This window comes from Lethenteron reissneri, chromosome 7, assembly GCF_015708825.2.
Source record: "Lethenteron reissneri isolate LAM-NWPU_2019-01 chromosome 7, ASM1570882v1, whole genome shotgun sequence".
NCBI lineage: Eukaryota > Metazoa > Chordata > Hyperoartia > Petromyzontiformes > Petromyzontidae > Lethenteron > Lethenteron reissneri.
In genome coordinates this window covers 1,188,246-1,206,400 of record NC_083785.1, presented here as the reverse complement: position 1 = coordinate 1,206,400, position 18,155 = coordinate 1,188,246, and the positions used below count along the sequence as shown (strand labels likewise).

The 18,155-nt window shown below is 46.3% G+C and overlaps 1 protein-coding gene across 1 annotated transcript in view; it reads right to left on the bottom strand.

Moving 5' to 3' along the window:
* Positions 1 to 18,155, bottom strand: part of LOC133358769 (receptor tyrosine-protein kinase erbB-4-like) — a gene marked incomplete at its 3' end in the record, with an annotated part of 114,514 nt that overhangs the window by 41,569 nt on the left and 54,790 nt on the right. Inside the window, exons 3-10 of the mRNA XM_061577213.1 lie at positions 16,056 to 16,251; positions 13,739 to 13,876; positions 9,413 to 9,478; positions 6,908 to 7,026; positions 4,963 to 5,104; positions 2,990 to 3,109; positions 1,768 to 1,894; positions 50 to 123 (exon numbers count right to left, since the gene is read on the bottom strand). Of these exons, the coding sequence (XP_061433197.1) occupies positions 50 to 123; positions 1,768 to 1,894; positions 2,990 to 3,109; positions 4,963 to 5,104; positions 6,908 to 7,026; positions 9,413 to 9,478; positions 13,739 to 13,876; positions 16,056 to 16,251 (982 nt within the window). The remainder of the gene's footprint in view (positions 1 to 49; positions 124 to 1,767; positions 1,895 to 2,989; positions 3,110 to 4,962; positions 5,105 to 6,907; positions 7,027 to 9,412; positions 9,479 to 13,738; positions 13,877 to 16,055; positions 16,252 to 18,155) is intronic.

The following is an 18,155-nucleotide window of genomic DNA, read 5'->3' as shown; positions in this document are numbered from 1 at the left end:
GCAAAATCCTGCAGACTACGATAATGCCACAATGAGAAGCGGGTCATACCTGTGACCTCTTGCACATTGTGGAATACATCGAGGGTGTCCGGGTTCAGAGGAGGAATGTTGTAATAGCGGTCGCTGAAACACAGGACAAACCCCCGTTCATTCCAGGTTATCACGTGAACTATTGCACCATTGCACGGCGAATGAGCTTGAATGGCCTTGCGACTTCAGCAGCGATCGGCGAGAGCACAACGTGAACCCGTGTGTGGCTCCTCCCAGAGCATGCTGCCCTTGCGACTCTATACAAGCTCGATGTAGATAAGTCCACAGTGATGACATCACCATTACCCCTCTATTCAAGACCGAAGCAGGAGGACTTTCTTCACAATTCTGGATAATCGCCTCATGAAGCTGGTTGCAGCCACCAGCGCACGTCGTACTCGAATTGTAAACGTTTTGGGTTTAATCTTGATTTGAAGATTTCGTGACTGCAGGATTACATACTCTTTGGTTCTTTCGGTAAAGTCACGTAGGTAGAAAAATAAAATAAAAAATAACATTTATTTTATTTTTCTACCTATGTGACTTTACCGAAAGAACCAAAGAGTTTTGGGTTTACTCTCCAACACACAAGCAGTGTTCTCTTAACGTGACAAACCTTACTAATTGTCTGTGTCAGGTGGTGGCAGGTTTGACGACGCATTTATATGAATGAAATCTAACTCCAAAAGAACATTTATTTAAGACAGATCACATTCAACTGTCGTAGGCTTTGGCAACATCGTGGCATGACGTGAATACCATTGTGAAAGCGGCAATTACTGAAATCATAATTGCACCATTTAGGCCACTGGCTACACAGTTAGCCTATCATGTATATTTATATATTTATATTATAAGACGGTGTTACTAATGAAGATGGTGAATTAGATTTCGATTTAAAGCTTTCGTGACTGCAGGGATTCATCTTCTTGATTCTTTCGGTAAAGTCACGTAGAAGGGAAATAATAAATAATAATAAAAATACAACATAATTAAATAATTCTCACGACGTTTCGGCCACAACGCAAGCAGCTGTCCTCAGGTGAAGAAAAGGTCTGTCGGAAAGACAGCGTCTATATTATGTATTATTTTTACTATTTTATTATTTCCCTTCTACGTGACTTTACCGAAAGAACCAAGAAGATGGTGAATTAGTTTGATTTTTTTTTATAAATTCGCACCCAATATTTTGTTGGGAAGTAACAGGGTCGTGTATGTTGGGACATCCTTGCGACTTTAGAGCTGCGAGCAATCGGACTCTCACACTGGCAGAGCAAACCTGGCAAGGTAGCGGTTGTGGAGTGGTCAACTCAGCTATAAAGCAGCAAGTTCAACTCCCAGACGGGGGCGAGGGGGGTGGTGTCAACGCACATCATTATCCTCTCTCGAGTACCGTAATTTCAGATGCCAACACTGACTGCCGAATGGAGGAACTGCACTTGGCCATTAGAATGTGGAATTGCACCACTGGCTAGCTCAGGGCTAGCCAACAGTGACGAGCATACCATCCGGCGCATATTTGAGCAGAGAGACGCTGCGACCTGGACCAAGGGAGATCTCCACAGCCCAGCCAGGTGACAATCCCATGATCCGCTCCCCGCCTGTGCACCTCAATTCAGTTAGAGCCCCTTAGAAATCGTACGAGTTCAGAATAAGCAATGCACCATGGGACTGCTTCGAGGTGAGCGTACAGGTGAGCGGGAAAACATGTGAAGTCGTTTAGGAGGTGCCCATTACCCATCGAATCCATTTCGCAGGAAGATCAGGTTCCCACTGATGGTCGTGCAGTTCGAGAAGAAATGGATGTTTTTAGAGTCGACCGTTTGCGCCCCTTTCAGATTTCCGGATCCAATTCCATCGCAAACTGCAGAGAGACACAAGTGCAATGCATGGGTGGAATTAACAAGCTTGACTTTCAACAGAACTCCACGCAGAAATACGCGCAAGTTACAAGGAAACAGATGGTTAGAGATTATGAATACAAATTTGTATTTGTGTAACTGACCATTTAAAATCTGACCCCTTCTTTCTTGACCAGCCTTTAAAAAAATTGTAAATATGTGTATACTATATCATTAAATATTGCCTGAATATGCCTAGTTTGGATAATTTGCTTCATGTTCAATAACATAGAAAGGACAATTGTAATACAGAAGTATTAAAACAAAGATTTTGATACTTTATGTTATGATATTACACAGAAGTTCACATACATCGTTAATGCCACTCAGTGTAGCCAATAAACAACTTAAAGGTTTATTTTTACGGGATAAAGCAGTTCATGCTCTAAGAAACAGGGTCTTCATGTCACAAATGATTATGCATCTACAATGACGCCAGCACTCAGTCAGAAAACAAATGCGAACTATTGCCGTACACTCTCAAAATACTAAATATGCCTCCAGTGGCTTTGGCAAACGTGTTCGCAAGTGTGAATCCAGTTTCTCTTCACGATGTCTAATCACGATGAGAACATCCGAGAGGAACGCTGCAATTCTCGGGTAACAAAGGGTGACGTGGACGAGCGATAGCCCGTTTGCCGCTCGGTTCGGAAGGGTTCACGGTTCGAAACCAGTGGCAACTAAATCGGCCACCCCGGTTATAACTGTGGTGCGCATATCCATATTAGATACGGCGACACCGTCCGCTTCACGGTGGAGATGTCGTTCGCGAGAGTAGGCCATCGTATGCCAGCGACACCTTCCAAATATTGCCGAATTAATTAACCCTGCCGATGACTCTATTGCAACAAACACAAGCAATCATCTGGCAACGGCTGCAAAAAACTTGGCAGGACCCTCGTGAAAAAAAAATGTTTGTCATGAGGCTTTCCGAAGTAAACAAGCATCATCATAATATATAAAGTGCCTGCCGGGCTACTAAATGACTGTGGCGAGAGGTAGCCCAGCAGATCCCCAATAATCCGCTGCGTTGCGACGCTCGCTCATGGGTGTGTGACCTTTAGGACAGAGGTTGTCCGGGCAGGGTTTGCAGTGCTTCACTCCGCTGCCATCTTCCACCTCGGTCTTGTTGACGGGGCACGAGCGCACGCAGGAGTTGTAGTCGACAACAAAATTCCCTGCGGGGAAATCAACAACAACAACAACCAACGTCTGTGCAACGAACTTCCACATCCACACCGGGTTCTACCAATAGATCCAACGATTGCACATCCTTCATTGCCCCAACTGACAGCCCCCACGGCCATCTGCCGATCCCACCTCAACATATATACATTTGTGGTCACGGCTTACATCAGTGGCGTGCGAAATCTGAACCGGTCCCACCACCCCTCTCCACTCCCGCTTCCTCACCCACCTCTCACCAATCTGCTGCGAGCAGCGTGGTAAAGTATGGTCAAACAAAGCGTGCGAATGCCTTCATCCAACAGTGTATTGAGGAAAGTGCTAAATATATATTTTTTATACCCATATTCCCTGTACATGCAGCGCATAAGGGTACAGATGTGTACATAAGTGTACAGACGTGTACATAAGTGTACTCGTGCGTACATAAGTGTACAAATGTGTCGATACTGCTCAGGCAGTGTGCACAGAGGGCCCTACTGTGGACGCGTACAGTATGCTCCTTTGCTGCAGAATACTCGGCTCACGTGCATGATTATGAAAGCAATTTGCCCACCCCTAGATCATATGCCTATGCAAATTGCATTATTGTATACTTTGCAGGAAGTACATTTCCATATTAAACCAGTTTCATTGTAACACACATACATATAAATGTATCTTTAACTGTTCTGTTAATAGTAGCTAAGTGAATTGTTTCTTTCACAAATCCCATTAGATTATACACATATATATATAACTCGAGTGGGTGTATTATTGAACATGCAATGTAAATTAGAAATATATATCGTGGAATCCGGTTATAATTGCATTTAAACGCGAATGTTATTTAACAAAATATTTTCTCAATTCTAAAACTCAAAATTGTCTTTTAGTGCTGAAGAAATCAATCGCATTTGTGTGCATCCCTCAACAGCTTTAAACCTCCATGTTGCTTTTCAAGACCGTGGCCATAGCCGTCAATGTCACCACCGCACCTCGAAAACAGCACTTGTACCCAGTGTTCCTCATTGCAAGGCCCGCGGGCCACTGGCCACCCCTGGTGGCCTTTTGTGTGGCCCCCCGACAAGACACAAAATGTGGGAAACACCCTCCCCCCCACCATCATCATCGTGCTGCTATCAAACCCCCAATGGTTTTAAATGTGTGGCGGCCCTCACACTGACGATGTCGTATCGGCGAAAGTGACCCCCCCTCCGAAAATGTGTGAAGAGCACCGTTTGTTTTAATCTACACCTCTGCCTGATGCCACAGCTGCTACCACACAGTGACCTCCAAGATCTGCCCTGGCAGTGTCCCACCATTTGCCCTTAGGTCTTCCCCTCGGTCGGTGGACCGGCTCGGCAACCATCTTTCCGCCTTCCCCCACACGACCCACCCAGTCTAGGGTACGGCGACTTTCCCTATAGGCCTGGGGGCCTTGACAGAGCCTAGATCGGTGTTTCATAAACACCAATACTAGACCATAATATTGATGCCCTGATTCCCCCACGTCTCAGATGCCCTACATGCATCCAGAACAGACCGTAACAACATATAACGATGAAACGCACAAGCAATGCACTCCGCTGCTCCTGACACAGTTGCCCGGCTTGACCACCTGAATGTGAAGTTGTCGTCATTGCTCTGCATCTACATCAGCCGCCCTATGACGAGAAAAAGGTGTTTTCTGGAGTCCCCGATAATAACCCCTCTCCACAATCCGCCTTTGCGTGACACTTGAAAATACCGCCTCTCTGAGTAATTGCCCCTTTGACGAGTGGCCCGTCAGAGACAATGCATCGGCTCCAGCAAGCGGCCGGCGGTAGGCAGGAGTGGGAGGGGGGGCGGGGGGGGGGGCACGTACTGGGGCACTCCTTGACGCAGGATGCTCCGTAGCTGTACTTGACGTTGGGGTTGGACTCCAGCTGGAAGGTGGACGGGTTGTAGAAGACTGGAGCCGGGCAGTGATCCACGCAGGCGCCGCTGTCGTTGAATATTCTGCACGCCTTCGCGCGAACGGACACGGCGGGCACGGAGGTGTTAGAAGCTCCGTGGCGTATCAGGCAAGCCCGCGCACACCCGCAGGTGTCTCACTCAGCGGCGACGGAAGGTGAAACGTTGAGGGGGGAGCACGCTCTATGCCGTCACATCGTCCGCCGCTGTGCCTGCACGCAACTTGAGATTGCCGAGTGGGGGAGCGAGCGTGTGGGATTAACGAACTGATATTTATATTTCTGGAGAGCGCCTTCACTCGAGGCGCTTGATGACATAGCTTACGGAACGGTGACACAAAATTGAATTTTGGGAGTCGTCAAGGGCGTGCTACGTGGTATGGAGGAATGAGTGACAGCGTTAGAGGGGTACTTAGGGGATCACGAACGGGTAGGGGAGGGACGGGAAGGAGCGGAGGGGAGGGAAGAGGAAAATAATGGGCAATGGCGAAGAGGCGAGGCTTTACGGGGGGAACGGAAGGTGGTTAAGGAGGGGGGGGGGTGCTTTACGTACAGGGATATCGCACTGCAGGCCGCACGGGCTCCGGATATCTACAGTCCGGCTGCTAATTAACGACGGGCTGCGGGAATTCTAAAGCACTAAAAACGCGGACAGCATTTTCTTTTCACTGAGCACTGAGGACTTTGTAACGGTTGACCGGAACAACGCTTTGTCTGAAGCCCTTTCAGAGGAGGCAGGGAGGCAGTCAGGGTGGGGGCGCGGGAGGACAGAGCCCTGGTTTCAAAGTTGATGGAGAAGCGACCCTCCCAGGTCCAATGATACACTCGGGCAAATACCGGCTCAGTTTGCAGGAGCAGGCGCGCGTGTTTTTCTCCGGCTGCGGATGCTAATCCGGTGTCGTCACTCGCGAGGCACTGCGTGGAAGCCAACTCGCCGTTTGAGATCCATTTTTTCTCTTTTTCCCCAATCGCACTTTTACATTGCGGACAAAACAACTCCAGTTAAATATGGACAGTAGCACGGTGTCGGTTTTCACGTTTGCTCTAATCAAAGGAGCGCTGAATGTGTTTAATGGCGCAGGCATCAACGTGTCGTCGGCGTGGGCTGCGGCTCGATGCTAAAGAGCTTCACTCTGTCACCCAGGAAAACGGCCGCGTAAAGTGGGGGGTGCTTTTTTTTTAAGTCGATTGAAGGAACTTGTGTAGTTCACCAATGAAATGTTGGTGATCGCGACGTACATGTCGACTGCATGACAATGGTTGAATACGTAGTAGGCTTTCGCGACCAATATTATTAAGCATCATGGAGGCTTTTGGGCGAGAACGCCTAAGTATAAACTTTTCGTTAACCCGCCACATTTATATTTACGCGATCTAACCCAAAAAAACTTTATTTATGCTCACTACAATATATTGCCAACCAATATAACGTACTGGGGAAAAGTTTTTTTCCACAAATGTATTAACTTATAACCTTACAACTGGGCAGTGGGGGAGGACCTGAAGTAATAATCACCGAGTCTGAGTTCCAACTAAGGTTGCCTTTAATCTCTACGTGTGTAGACCATGAGTGGGATTTTCCCATGCATTTTAATTCTTCAATTTTGTGCATTTGCCCAGTGCAGTCCTAAAAGCCCCAAACCCCATCAAGCGGCCAGCAACAAACGGCACCGTCCATAAATCGTGACGGGAAAAAGAGCCCACACAACACGTTGTCTTGAATTGAGGCGCGGCTCCTCCAAGAGCTTGCTGGGGAAAGGGAGGACGATGGGAGGAAATTCCCAAGCAGTGCAGGGTTTCCCCTGGAGTGAGTGAGCGAGCGAGAGAGCGCGATGGGATGGGGAGGGGGGGGCTTACGAAGCAGTCGGTCTCGCGGGGGCCAGTGCAGCCGCTGGCGCAGTGCTTGTGGCAGCACTGGTTTGGGTCGAGGCCGTAGCAGCGCCCGTCGCACTGCTTGGCGCAGATTGTGCTCGTGACTGTGACCCCGATGGGGTTACGGGAGTGGGACAATCATGACAGCAGCGTGAGCAGAAGAAATGTATCTACAGGGGCGCAGATCCAGTTTATCAAAAGCGCGCTAATTCTAGAACTTCGCACTGCTTACCGCAAACGCTTATGCACACCACTTAGATAGTCATCGTGGGATTTTATATTTGTATTATATTTATATTTGTATTATATTTTATATTTGTATTACGCGCAGTCCCGCCTACTGACACCTTTTGTGGAGAAGGAATAAATCACATTTAATCCGTTATTCAGAATGGTTATTAAGTCAAGCGAGATGTTAACTAATATAATGGCAATTTAAATAATAATGTACAAACCTTTGTCAGTACACTGATGGATAAAAGCCTCCCCAAGCCGTTTCAGTGACGGGGTTTATGAAACTATACTTCACCAAGCCGATCAGCGTGGACCGGTGAAGCGGGATCGAATTCACCGACAGCGGTTTCGATGTCACTCACACCACCACCAACTCCAGGTCACCAGCACACCAACCGCTCCACCAGCTCTCCACCACCACCACAACAGCCGGTTAACGCTCTGACGAACGCAGCTTAATTGTACCCCCCTTGTCCATTCAAGCAAATTTAATTTGACGGCGTTTCGATATGAGGCGGTGGAACGCAATGTGTGCATTAACTCGCCCTGTGATTATCGGAGGTATTTGAAAACATGATGATACGTGGCTGTTAGCAATCTCAATGATGGTGATGACAAAAACGTATATATCAGTCCCTCCAGAAAAACGCGGAGTTTTTTGGTGATTGTTGCGGGCAAAAATCGTTGATTATGCGGCACGTTTTCTTAAAAAATGCGATGGAATATGCGGGATATTTATGCAATTTTACGCGATTAAATTGCGGGAACTTGCAAAAATTGCGGGAACTTGCAAAAACTGCGGTTTGATGAAAAAGAGAAAAAAAGTGATTCCCCCAACACCCTATTCACTAGGCTACTACTTTAATGTAAAGAGTCATTTCTTATTACTTCCTATGATAAGCAAGCATACTACATCACAGAAAGTGCTGGGAATATTTAAGTTCTCATCTTGTTTTATTTCAGACCTTAACAAACAGATGGCTCAAACTTACAAAACATTGAGTCGAACAAGTTCTGTAGCTTTACAAAATGAATATGCTACAACTTCTGTAAAAATGAATAAATAAAATATTAAAAAATAAAATGTGTGCTTCCTGTTTTACAGAGGTAGCTATACAAAACAGACATCTTCTGTTAAAATAAGTGTTTTCAGTGCACAGTACAGTCTTACAGTAATGTAAATTTACATACTACTAACAAAAAAGTGCAATCTTACAACTGTAAAGTTGCATAAACTCTTCATCATGGTTTCATTGGCATCGCGGGGTATGCAGCTTTTCAATGATGTCGCGTAATGAGTGACGTCACTTCATAACGTTCCCATGGCAACAGGGGAAATGGCTGCGCTTGTGTGAAGTAAACGCAACATTTTTCAACTTTCTGCTAAGATATATGTGACTTTTTGCAACGAAAATGCGGGGATTATGAAATCATGCAAGCCCGCATATTTTGCGCGCGGAAATCTGCAATTTATGCAGCGAAAGTGCGGCGTATTTGAAAAAACGCGCCCCCCGCATAAATATGCGGACTTTGGCTGATTTTGCGTGGAATCTTGCGATCGCATAATCGCGTTTTTCTGGAGGGACTGATATATGTATTGTCACTGTTAGTGCAGCACTCTGTCGCAGCGCTGCCGAGTCACATTCTGAATGTGCAGCGTGCGGCGGTGAGTTCGATCCCGACCCTGACGCCTGTTGTATATTTGGAGTTTGCGTGTCTCTCTCCCCGTGGTCCCGTGGGTTTTTCAGAAGATCCTCTGGCTTTTCCCTCCACATTTAGAAAAGTGCGTTTAGATTATTTGTATGCTATAAATTTCGACGTGATAAGCTGCTTTGTTGAGCTATCATTTGTGGCCAGGTCACTTCTGAAAGGGAGCCACTCCATGGCGAGATGATAACTACCTCGTCCTGGAATACAGGAGGTCGTGAGTTCGATCCTCAACCCTGACGCCTGCTGCTGTATATTTGGAATTTGCATGTTCCCTCCACATTTAGAAACATGCGCTTAGAGTACTTGAGTTGCTATAAATGTCCAAATGACAATTAGCCAGGCTACTTCTGAAAAACAGCGACTACATCGCTCAGTGGGCTTTACCTGATAAAATAAAAAAAATCTGTTTAATTTAATGCTGTGGCCAAATGCTCAGCACCGATCCTGCCCTGGTGTTGAGTTGGAGATGCGTGGCCGTGCTAGGGGCGGCCGCGACGCGTGACGAGCCGGTGGAGTGGTGATGCACAACGCGGACGCGTCACTTACATGTTTGACAGTACTGTGGTCCCGATCCCCAGCAGAAGTTCTTGCACGAAGGGTGGCACGGCTGGCCTGCAGACATCGGTTTTCACGCAGTCACTCACAGCAGGGACGTTGCCTTATGCATTTAATAACGAATTATTTTATACATATTCGTGATTTGCACGCTCGTCCGAAAAACTCCTTGGAGACAAAGTAATTTGGCGATGCTGCTGCTGCGTTGGCAGTGGTGCACAAGTACAAATAACGAAAATAACTCAATAACAAAATGCGTGGCCTTCAAAACGGGAATATAACAGCCAACGTTTTGGGCAATGGACCTTCTTCATAGCGCGTGAGTCACGTGTTATGAAGAAGGCCATGGCAATTGCCCGACAAATAGTTAATAGGTGCTGTTTTGAAACATCGTGTATAATGTTTCCTTTTGGGGTGGCGTTGTTGATGAATGTGTTGAGGATTTTATTCATGTATTATTATTTGTTGCTTATGCACCACTCACCAACGTAGCAGCATCGTCAAATAATCCGTTCAACATTTAATAAGTAGCTACGTGAACAGCATAATTTAGTTGCTCTAAATCTTTTTGGTACGGTGGCCTCTCAGTCAAGACCACCGGGCTGTCCGCCTTCACCAACTCACGGGTGCACATCGTCCGTTGTGCTTCTCCAGGTGTGAACCTCGCAACAGAAATGTTTACCGGAGAGACGGAGTGGATAGTAAGAGTTGGAGACTCCCCTCTGCACCATGGGGCCTGATGAGAATTACATTTTCTTTGTTTTTGATGCCCACTTTTTTTTAAAACTTGCCGATGAAAGTCACCCAAACGACGCCGCCAATTTCTCTGCCTCTCAACTTATGCTCAGCGCACGAACCTCGTTTTAAACATTATCTTGCGAAACGTGCCTTTATTAATATTATTAACTCTTATTTGCGGTGCTCTTCTTGTGTTATTATAACACGACGATTATTCGTGTTTTAGCGTACAATCACCATTAATCAAATTCACCAAACTGAAATTCACAAATCGCAGGGAGGTGAATAAATTCACTCTAAGTGATTGATTACTGTGAATACCATCGGGCTGCGTGCCGGTAGTTTGCAAGTGTTGCTCAGACTGGAGTGAGTATAATGATTCCCTCTCCTGTGTCTCCGTGCCACAAGTCATACGATGCCCATTGAGAGATATCCGATTTTTATTTAGCACAGGTAACGAAACGGTGAGGACTTTTCCTCCCAAATTACATTTAAAGAGCGTTGCTTTCAAAGTGCTCTGGAGAATAAATATGAGCGGTAACTTTCATTTTGCCCAGCTTTTCGGACGCACGTTAAGAGCCAAGAGCCACTCTTCGAAAATACGATTCCAATCAGCCAGACGGTCAACCGCATGCTATTTTAAGGTTTTTTCGGTAAAGTCACGTAGGTAAAAAATTTAAATTAATAAAAGTAAAATTAAAATAAATAAAAAATTCAAATCACGACGTTTCGGAGGCAACACAAGCTTCCGTCTTCAGGTGGAACCGTCACAGCACGATAGCTGTATCAAGTGAGAGAAATTCCAAGAACACAGTATTTGTATATATACTGGTTGAGGGTGGGAGGAGCCAAGGTAGGCCCTGAATATTATTTTTGTGAGGTTCGGTGCGGCTGAAGCACGCTGTTAGGAATGAGCCTTTGTTGTGTAAACTAGGTGCGGATGATGTAAAGGTGCGTGTAAAAGGGACTGAGCCTTTTTGTTATGTAGAGATGATGCGGCTGAAATCGCTGCAAGGAAATGAGTCTTTGTTGTGTAGAATGGTTAACTGAGCCTATTATTATGTAGAGGTGGTGCGGCTTAAATCGCTGTCAGGAAATGAGTCTTTGTTTTGTAGAATGGTTGACTGAGTCTATTATTATGTAGAGGTGGTGCGGCTTAAATCGCTGCCAGGAAATGAGTCTTTGTTGTGTAGAATGGTTGACTGAGCCTATTATTATGTAGGGGTGGTGCGGCTGAAATCGCTGCCAGGAATGCTCCAAATATGTGTAGTTAAATATTTTTTGCATGGTTAATAACATCTTTCCAATGATTACTAAGTTTGTACCCATCATCACGGTTGAAATTATGTCTGTGTTTGTATATTTGGATGGCCTCGTGTACAAACCTTTGATGGTAGCCAGGAGGCTTGCAGAGCACCTTAGTCTCAGAAAAGACAATTTCATGAGAGCCCACAGCGTTGTAGCAATGATCGGCAATGGCGGAAGAATCAGTTTTGCCGTGTTTCAGATCTGACTTGTGCTCGTGGACACGATCAGAGATATGACGTTTCCTTTCTCCTAAACGTCGTGATTTTGATTTTATTTTTATTTTACTTTTATTAATTTAAATTTTTTACCTACGTGACTTTACCGAAAAAACCTAAGAATATGAATCCTTGCAGTCACGAAAGCTTCAAATCTAGAACGCATGTTATTTATCAAGCACTGTGTCTGGAAGTAACAACTTCTAAAGTTATATTACTCCCAAAAGTGGTGCCTGAAAGTGTTAACTCTTTTATATAGTAACTCATTTGAATCCACAGGGCAGTGGGTAACCCAAGATCGTGCAGTGACTGCTTGTGTGAGCACTGCACATCCACTACGCGATTGTCACTGCAAGGCCCCCAGTGCCTTTGAAGTACGAAATTCACTCCAATAATCATTCCACACGAGACGAAACAGGTCTTATCATTCTGTGTTTTTTTGTGTCACGACAACTTATGATGTACACTTCTTTACCTATAGCAAAATATAAAACACGATAATAATTTCCATTGCCATTCTCCCTTTAGGTCCTCAATCAATCAACCAAATATTTTGAGTGATTATTTGCTGACATGAAACGCTATTGAAGTCACAAGCTACCACAGGCAAAAACCAAACAGCACAATCGATGTCCCCCAGTGGGTGTAATGTAACGCCTCCTGCCTGTCACCTCAATGTCCACGGACGCAAATGTGCACAGAAAATCAGGAGCCAATACATTTTCCCATGGACTTCGAGACAATCTCCAAAATGTTACGACAAATAGGCCACCCGGGAATGCCGCGTCACTCTCTCGACTGTTAGGTTGGCATGAAGAGTCCGTGGCAGGGAGAATTGTGGCTAAAATAAGATTAAAACAATTTCTGTGATCCAAAATGTATTCGTGGGTTGGGCCACAGAATGATGTGGCCAGACTTAAAGAACAATTCCAAACTTTGCAATATGCAATCTGTATCTAAATGCTAAATGTGGCTGTCCCTCAAGTCACCGGTGAGTGAGGTGAAACACGTAACAACGGCCTCTGTTGAGTGGTGGACGGGTTTCTCGACATACATACATTCGCTCGATCGTTACAAGCCCTTATGCAAACAAAAATGGCTCAAAATATCTACGTGTTAAGTTAACACACAACGTGTTCGAAAATATGCATCCTCATAAACCGGAGAAAGAAGATGTCACCAACCCCAGTAAGAACAACTAAGGACTACGTGTGGAGTTTTCATTCTGTAAATGCCCCCGTCACCTTGTCTGATGGTTATGCACAGCAGCCTGATTTTCCTTGCATAAGCACGTTCACGGGACAAAGTGACACTCACGTATTCATTCCTTATATTATGAGTCGCTCACTGACCGACCCTGACCTACACATTATTCAACAAATTATTTGGTGATGCTGATGCTGCTGCATTAGCAGCGGCGCGCAAGCACAAATAAATAAATAAATACACACTCAACACCCTTAGTCTATAACAACACTTGTGCTCTTTAAACACCAAAGTGTATAATCGGTGATGTTTGGGGCCATGGCCCTTCTTCACAGTGGGAACCGTGCGCTATGAAGACGGACCATTGCCAGAAACGTCAATCATTAAATATAATGTTTAAGATAAAAATGTTCATCTCATAAGGTCACCAGCGTCATTGACGAATGTGTTGAGTTAGTTGTTTGTTTGTTTTTTAACTTTACACAGATTATTTAAGCTTCCACACGCGAACTGGAGGATCGACTCGCGCAAATAAGTCCACATCAACAACGACGGGGCGACCCCCCCCCACCCCCTCCCCGACGCGAGTGCTTCGGTTCGCACCGCCGGTGCTTCAGACGACCCTCTCGTCGCTCGTCGCAGCGCCGACGACGACGACGGGCCGGGCGGATGGATGGACAGACGTAGAGATGGATGGACGGATGGAGAGACAGACAGACAGACAGAGAGACGGAGAGACGGAGAGACGGAGAGACGAAGAGACAGACAAATGGACGGGCAGAGAGACAAAGACGGAGAGACGGAGAAACGTAGAGACGGTCAAACGGAGGGACGCGGCGCCGCTGCTCACAGGACTGGCTGGTGGTGAAGTCGAGGCGGCTGCTGAAGTTCTCCTTGCTGTTGCGGTTGCGGATGTCGTCCCAGTTGACGGTGTTGGCGTGGCACAGGAACTCGTTGCTGCTCACGTAGACGCCTCCACGCAGGATTTCTGAGCGGTGGTGGGGCGTTGGGGGGGACAGTGGAGGGGGCGTTGGAGCGATTGTGCACGGTGCGTCGTCTCTGTTCGCGGTGCGTTAAGGTATATTGCACAGCAAAGGAGGTGGTTAATGGTCGTGAACGCAACATGCGCGCAAGTTGAAAAAAATCACAGCGCAAGCAGAGTGTGAGCGCAAGAGGAGCCAGAAAAAGCGGTACTCGTTTATCAGACCCAGCGGGAATGAAGCGACCTGGCCACAAATGATAGCTCAACAAAAGTGGCTTCTCATCACGCGGAAATACAGCAGGCGTCAGGGTCGGGGGATCGAACCCACGACCAGGCACAGGTGCATATCGTGTGAATGATTACCGTACTAACCTCACATCCTCTCACTATCACTATACAGTATTACCATGAATTTCACTGTAACAGTGCAAAGTTATCATTCCCGCTACAATACTGTTATAACTCAATTCCGTGAACCTACAGAAGGTTCAACAACCAGTTGAAACTTAAATTGTGGAATCAGTATTGTACTTGGTCGTGTGGATTTTTCTCCGGATCCTCCAGGTTTTCCCTCTACATGCGTTAGGATATATTTGGCTGCTAAAAATGTCCAGCTGATGATAAGCCACTTCGTTGAGCTCTCATTTGTGTTTGCCGGGTCGCTTGTGAAAAAGAGCTCCATAGAGCTCAGTGGACATTACTTGGTAAAATAAAAAAAATTGATGAGTTCAGTTAAGAGTTGCTGTTCGCTCTTCCAAACGCGAGAAGAAGTACAAGATGACGACGAAGAAGGTGGTGTGCTCGGCGCTCCACCGGCAACACGGCCGCAGCGGCACCGACATCATCATCATCACTTCGTTTAAATTCGAGAAAATGTGTCGGCCGCGTGCCGGTCTTCCACTTAGGAGACACATTCCTGGGCGAGGCCCTGCTCACACGATCACACGCTGGGCTCGCGTGAGCAGTTTTTAACGGTGGCCGTAAAAAAAGCCACCGTGCCTCCGAGTTAGCGTGCAGCGGCTATTCAATGGAGATTGTGAATGCACCTGTTGGGAATTTCCCATTGCCAGTGATTGAGAGGCACGATGGATTGTCTTCACTCAGCCTGTGCAGCAACAAGACACGCTACTGTCAGTCCGCACAAGTGTCACCCATGGTCATTTCTAGCCCATGGCCCCAGGCCTAAACTTTTGAATGAGATCGCAAATTTAAACTGCTGCCAATCCATTTATACTGAGGTGTTTTGTCTGCATCTCTTCGTGCATATACAGTCATCAGGATCATGGCCGTATATAGATGACATAAATCATAATCGAGTAAACATTAACACCGATTTTTAATACAATATCGAAATGCTGTTACAACAACAAATGTGTTAAAATGCCAAAACCCATGTGAGGGCCCACAAAACGATCCACACATCACCTCTACATACATTATTATAGTTCACAACCCCCTTTCGGTAGCCCGTGACTATATTCTGCGTGACAAGTCTCGCTTTGGCGCAGTCGCCAAGGAGAAAGGACGGCAATGCATCGACTTCTCCACCATTTACCATCCAGTGGCGTGGGCCTCACGACGGAGGGAGGGGGAGGGAGGTGGAATTCTCGTGGCAGAGATCCACGCGCTGACTCGACACACACACACACGCCCCCGCTGCGCGCGTGTGTGTGTCACCCCTTACAGTCACAGCTGATCTGTGCCCAATCCCTCCGACTCGTGTGGGTGACACGGTGGCTAGGATATGTTATCTAGCAGCGGTATTACCCAGCGAAGCGTTACCCGTCAGGGCGTTACCCGCGAAGACGTTGCTCATGAGGGCATTGCCGTCGAGGGAGTTATCCGGGAAGGCGTTACCCGTGATTATGTTACCTGCGAGTGGGCGCCACGCTGGTGAGATGTTAACTACATTGTCTGGTATACAGGAGGTCGTGGTTTCGATCCCGACCCTGATGTCTGTATATATGGAGTTTGCGGTGTCTCTCTCCCCGGTTTTTCCCTCCGCATTTAAAATCAACATCACGTATTCAGAGTATGTTGCTGCTATAAATGTCCACGTGATGATAAGCCACTTCGTTGGGCTATCATTTGTGACGGCCAGCTGGCTTCTGAAAAAGAGCTGTGCACAGCCCAGTAATGGGCCTTACCCCTGGCAAAATAAAAATAAAAACAGCTTTAGTTTTACCCGTGAGGCGAGTAAGCCGCAGCTCCTTGAGTCCGAGGCGCTCCTCGGGCACGGAGTCGTTGTAGTTGAGCAGCACGGTGAGGGCGTAGCGCTGGTCGTAGAGCCGGGTGCCGCGCACCACGCGGAGGTTCTCCAGCGGCACGTGGTCCACCTCGTTGAGCGCGATGAGCACGTAGCCCGACACCTCCCGGATCGTCTGGAGCACCCCCGCGCACACCGCACAGCGGCCGCGAACGGCGGAAACGACAGAGGGAGGGAGGATTTGTCCACAATTCTCTGGCTGTCACCTGATGAGCCTCGTTGTTGTTGGCGTTCTAATTACTGAACTTGAAACGAATTGACACGTTTTGTTTACGTGAAAAACCTTATTGATTAGCCATGTCGGGTGGTGGCGGGTTTAACGACACGTTTATACTTATACGATCTAACCAAAGAAACGTTCATGTCGGATGTTATCGGTCGCATAAGTCGACGACTACTACGTGATAAACAGCGATCGACAGTGACGCCGCGACTCCAGCAACTTGTGGAGAAGTCGAGGAATTTAAACGGTCAAGGTAACTAGTTCAAGACGAATTATGCAGACATATCGTCTCTTCATAAGAAAAAAACTACTTTATTATGAATTATATTGGTCACGAAAGCCTACGTGTCTACCTTATGTACATTTTGCATTAACACTGTGGCCCTAAAAGGAGGAAACAACTGCATATTCAGTATTCCCTCGTTCTTCAAGAACGTGGCTATCCGAATCGCATCTGGAACTCTACACGACTGCATCGAGAGAAATAAAGTGATGAGATAAAGTGATGAGAAATAAAGTGATGAGATAAAGTGATGAGAGAAAATGTGATGAGTTATAGTGATGAGATAAAGTGATGATATAAAGTGATGAGAGAATATGGTGAGATAAAGTGATGAGCGATAAAGTGATGAGAGATAAAGTGATGAGAGATACAGTGATGAGCGATAAAGTGATGAGAGAGAATATGATGAGATAAAGTGATGAGAGATATCGTCGATACCTTTCCTGTTTGTTTATAGATTATTTGTTTCAGGTGCGCCAATATCGTGGGAAATTCGCTCGTCACGAGCATCCCCAGAATGTATCTCGCGACAAACGAGGGAATGCTTTAATATGCAATGTTTTGGGCAATATCTCATCCATCCGAGTGCTAAGAAGAAGGGCCATTGCCTGTAACATCACCTGTTGTATCTACAATTCCTTGTAAGGCCACACTGTTATTGTTGACGAATGCGTTGTGGTGTTGTTGTTGTTGTTTTCTGTGCTTGTGCACCACTTCCAATGCAGCAGCAGCAGCGTCACCACCACAAAAATGTCATCTCATAAATCGAAAATTACTCTGAGGCACGTTTAATTTTTAAATTCAGGTATGTGCTCAGGTACTTACACGTATGTTTTTTTCCCCTGAGGGATTTTGGCAAAGTTCAGAGCAATGTGGTTACGTTTGCATGGGCATAGAAAGGCCAAAAATACAGTAAAGTACAGTCCTTATAATGCATAAAACATACTTTGATCCGTTTATTTAATTTGCAAAATATTAAGTGAATCGTATGAACCAAAGATGCTGATAACCGAGTAATTTAGAAACAATTTGTATACTAATAATGATGATGAACTTATAAAAACGAAAGTATTTTATTTCATCAGGTCAAGCTCACTCAGCTATTGGGTCTTTTTCAGCGGTAATCTGGCCACACGTGACTATGGCTCGTTGAAGTGGCTTATATCATCATTACGCGTGGGAATTTGTAGTCGCAACCAACTAATCTGAACGCACGTTGTTTCTCAATGTTTCAGTTGTTTTCAGTTTAATGTATTAGGTGTTACCCTGTGAGCCATGCGGCTCTTGACTCGGGTGCAACCGCAACAAACAAAACCATGAACAAGAAACATCTTAAAGTGACTACAAAATGTGTGAGGAGGGGGGCAAAACCGGAGGAACCCGACGAACAGCCCCCACTACGACCACCACGGGGAGAAAGAGAGACCACGCCAACTCCAAACGTACAACAACAGCCATCGCCAGGGTCCGGCTTCGAGCCCACGACCTCCTGCGCCCCAGGCGAGGGAGATGA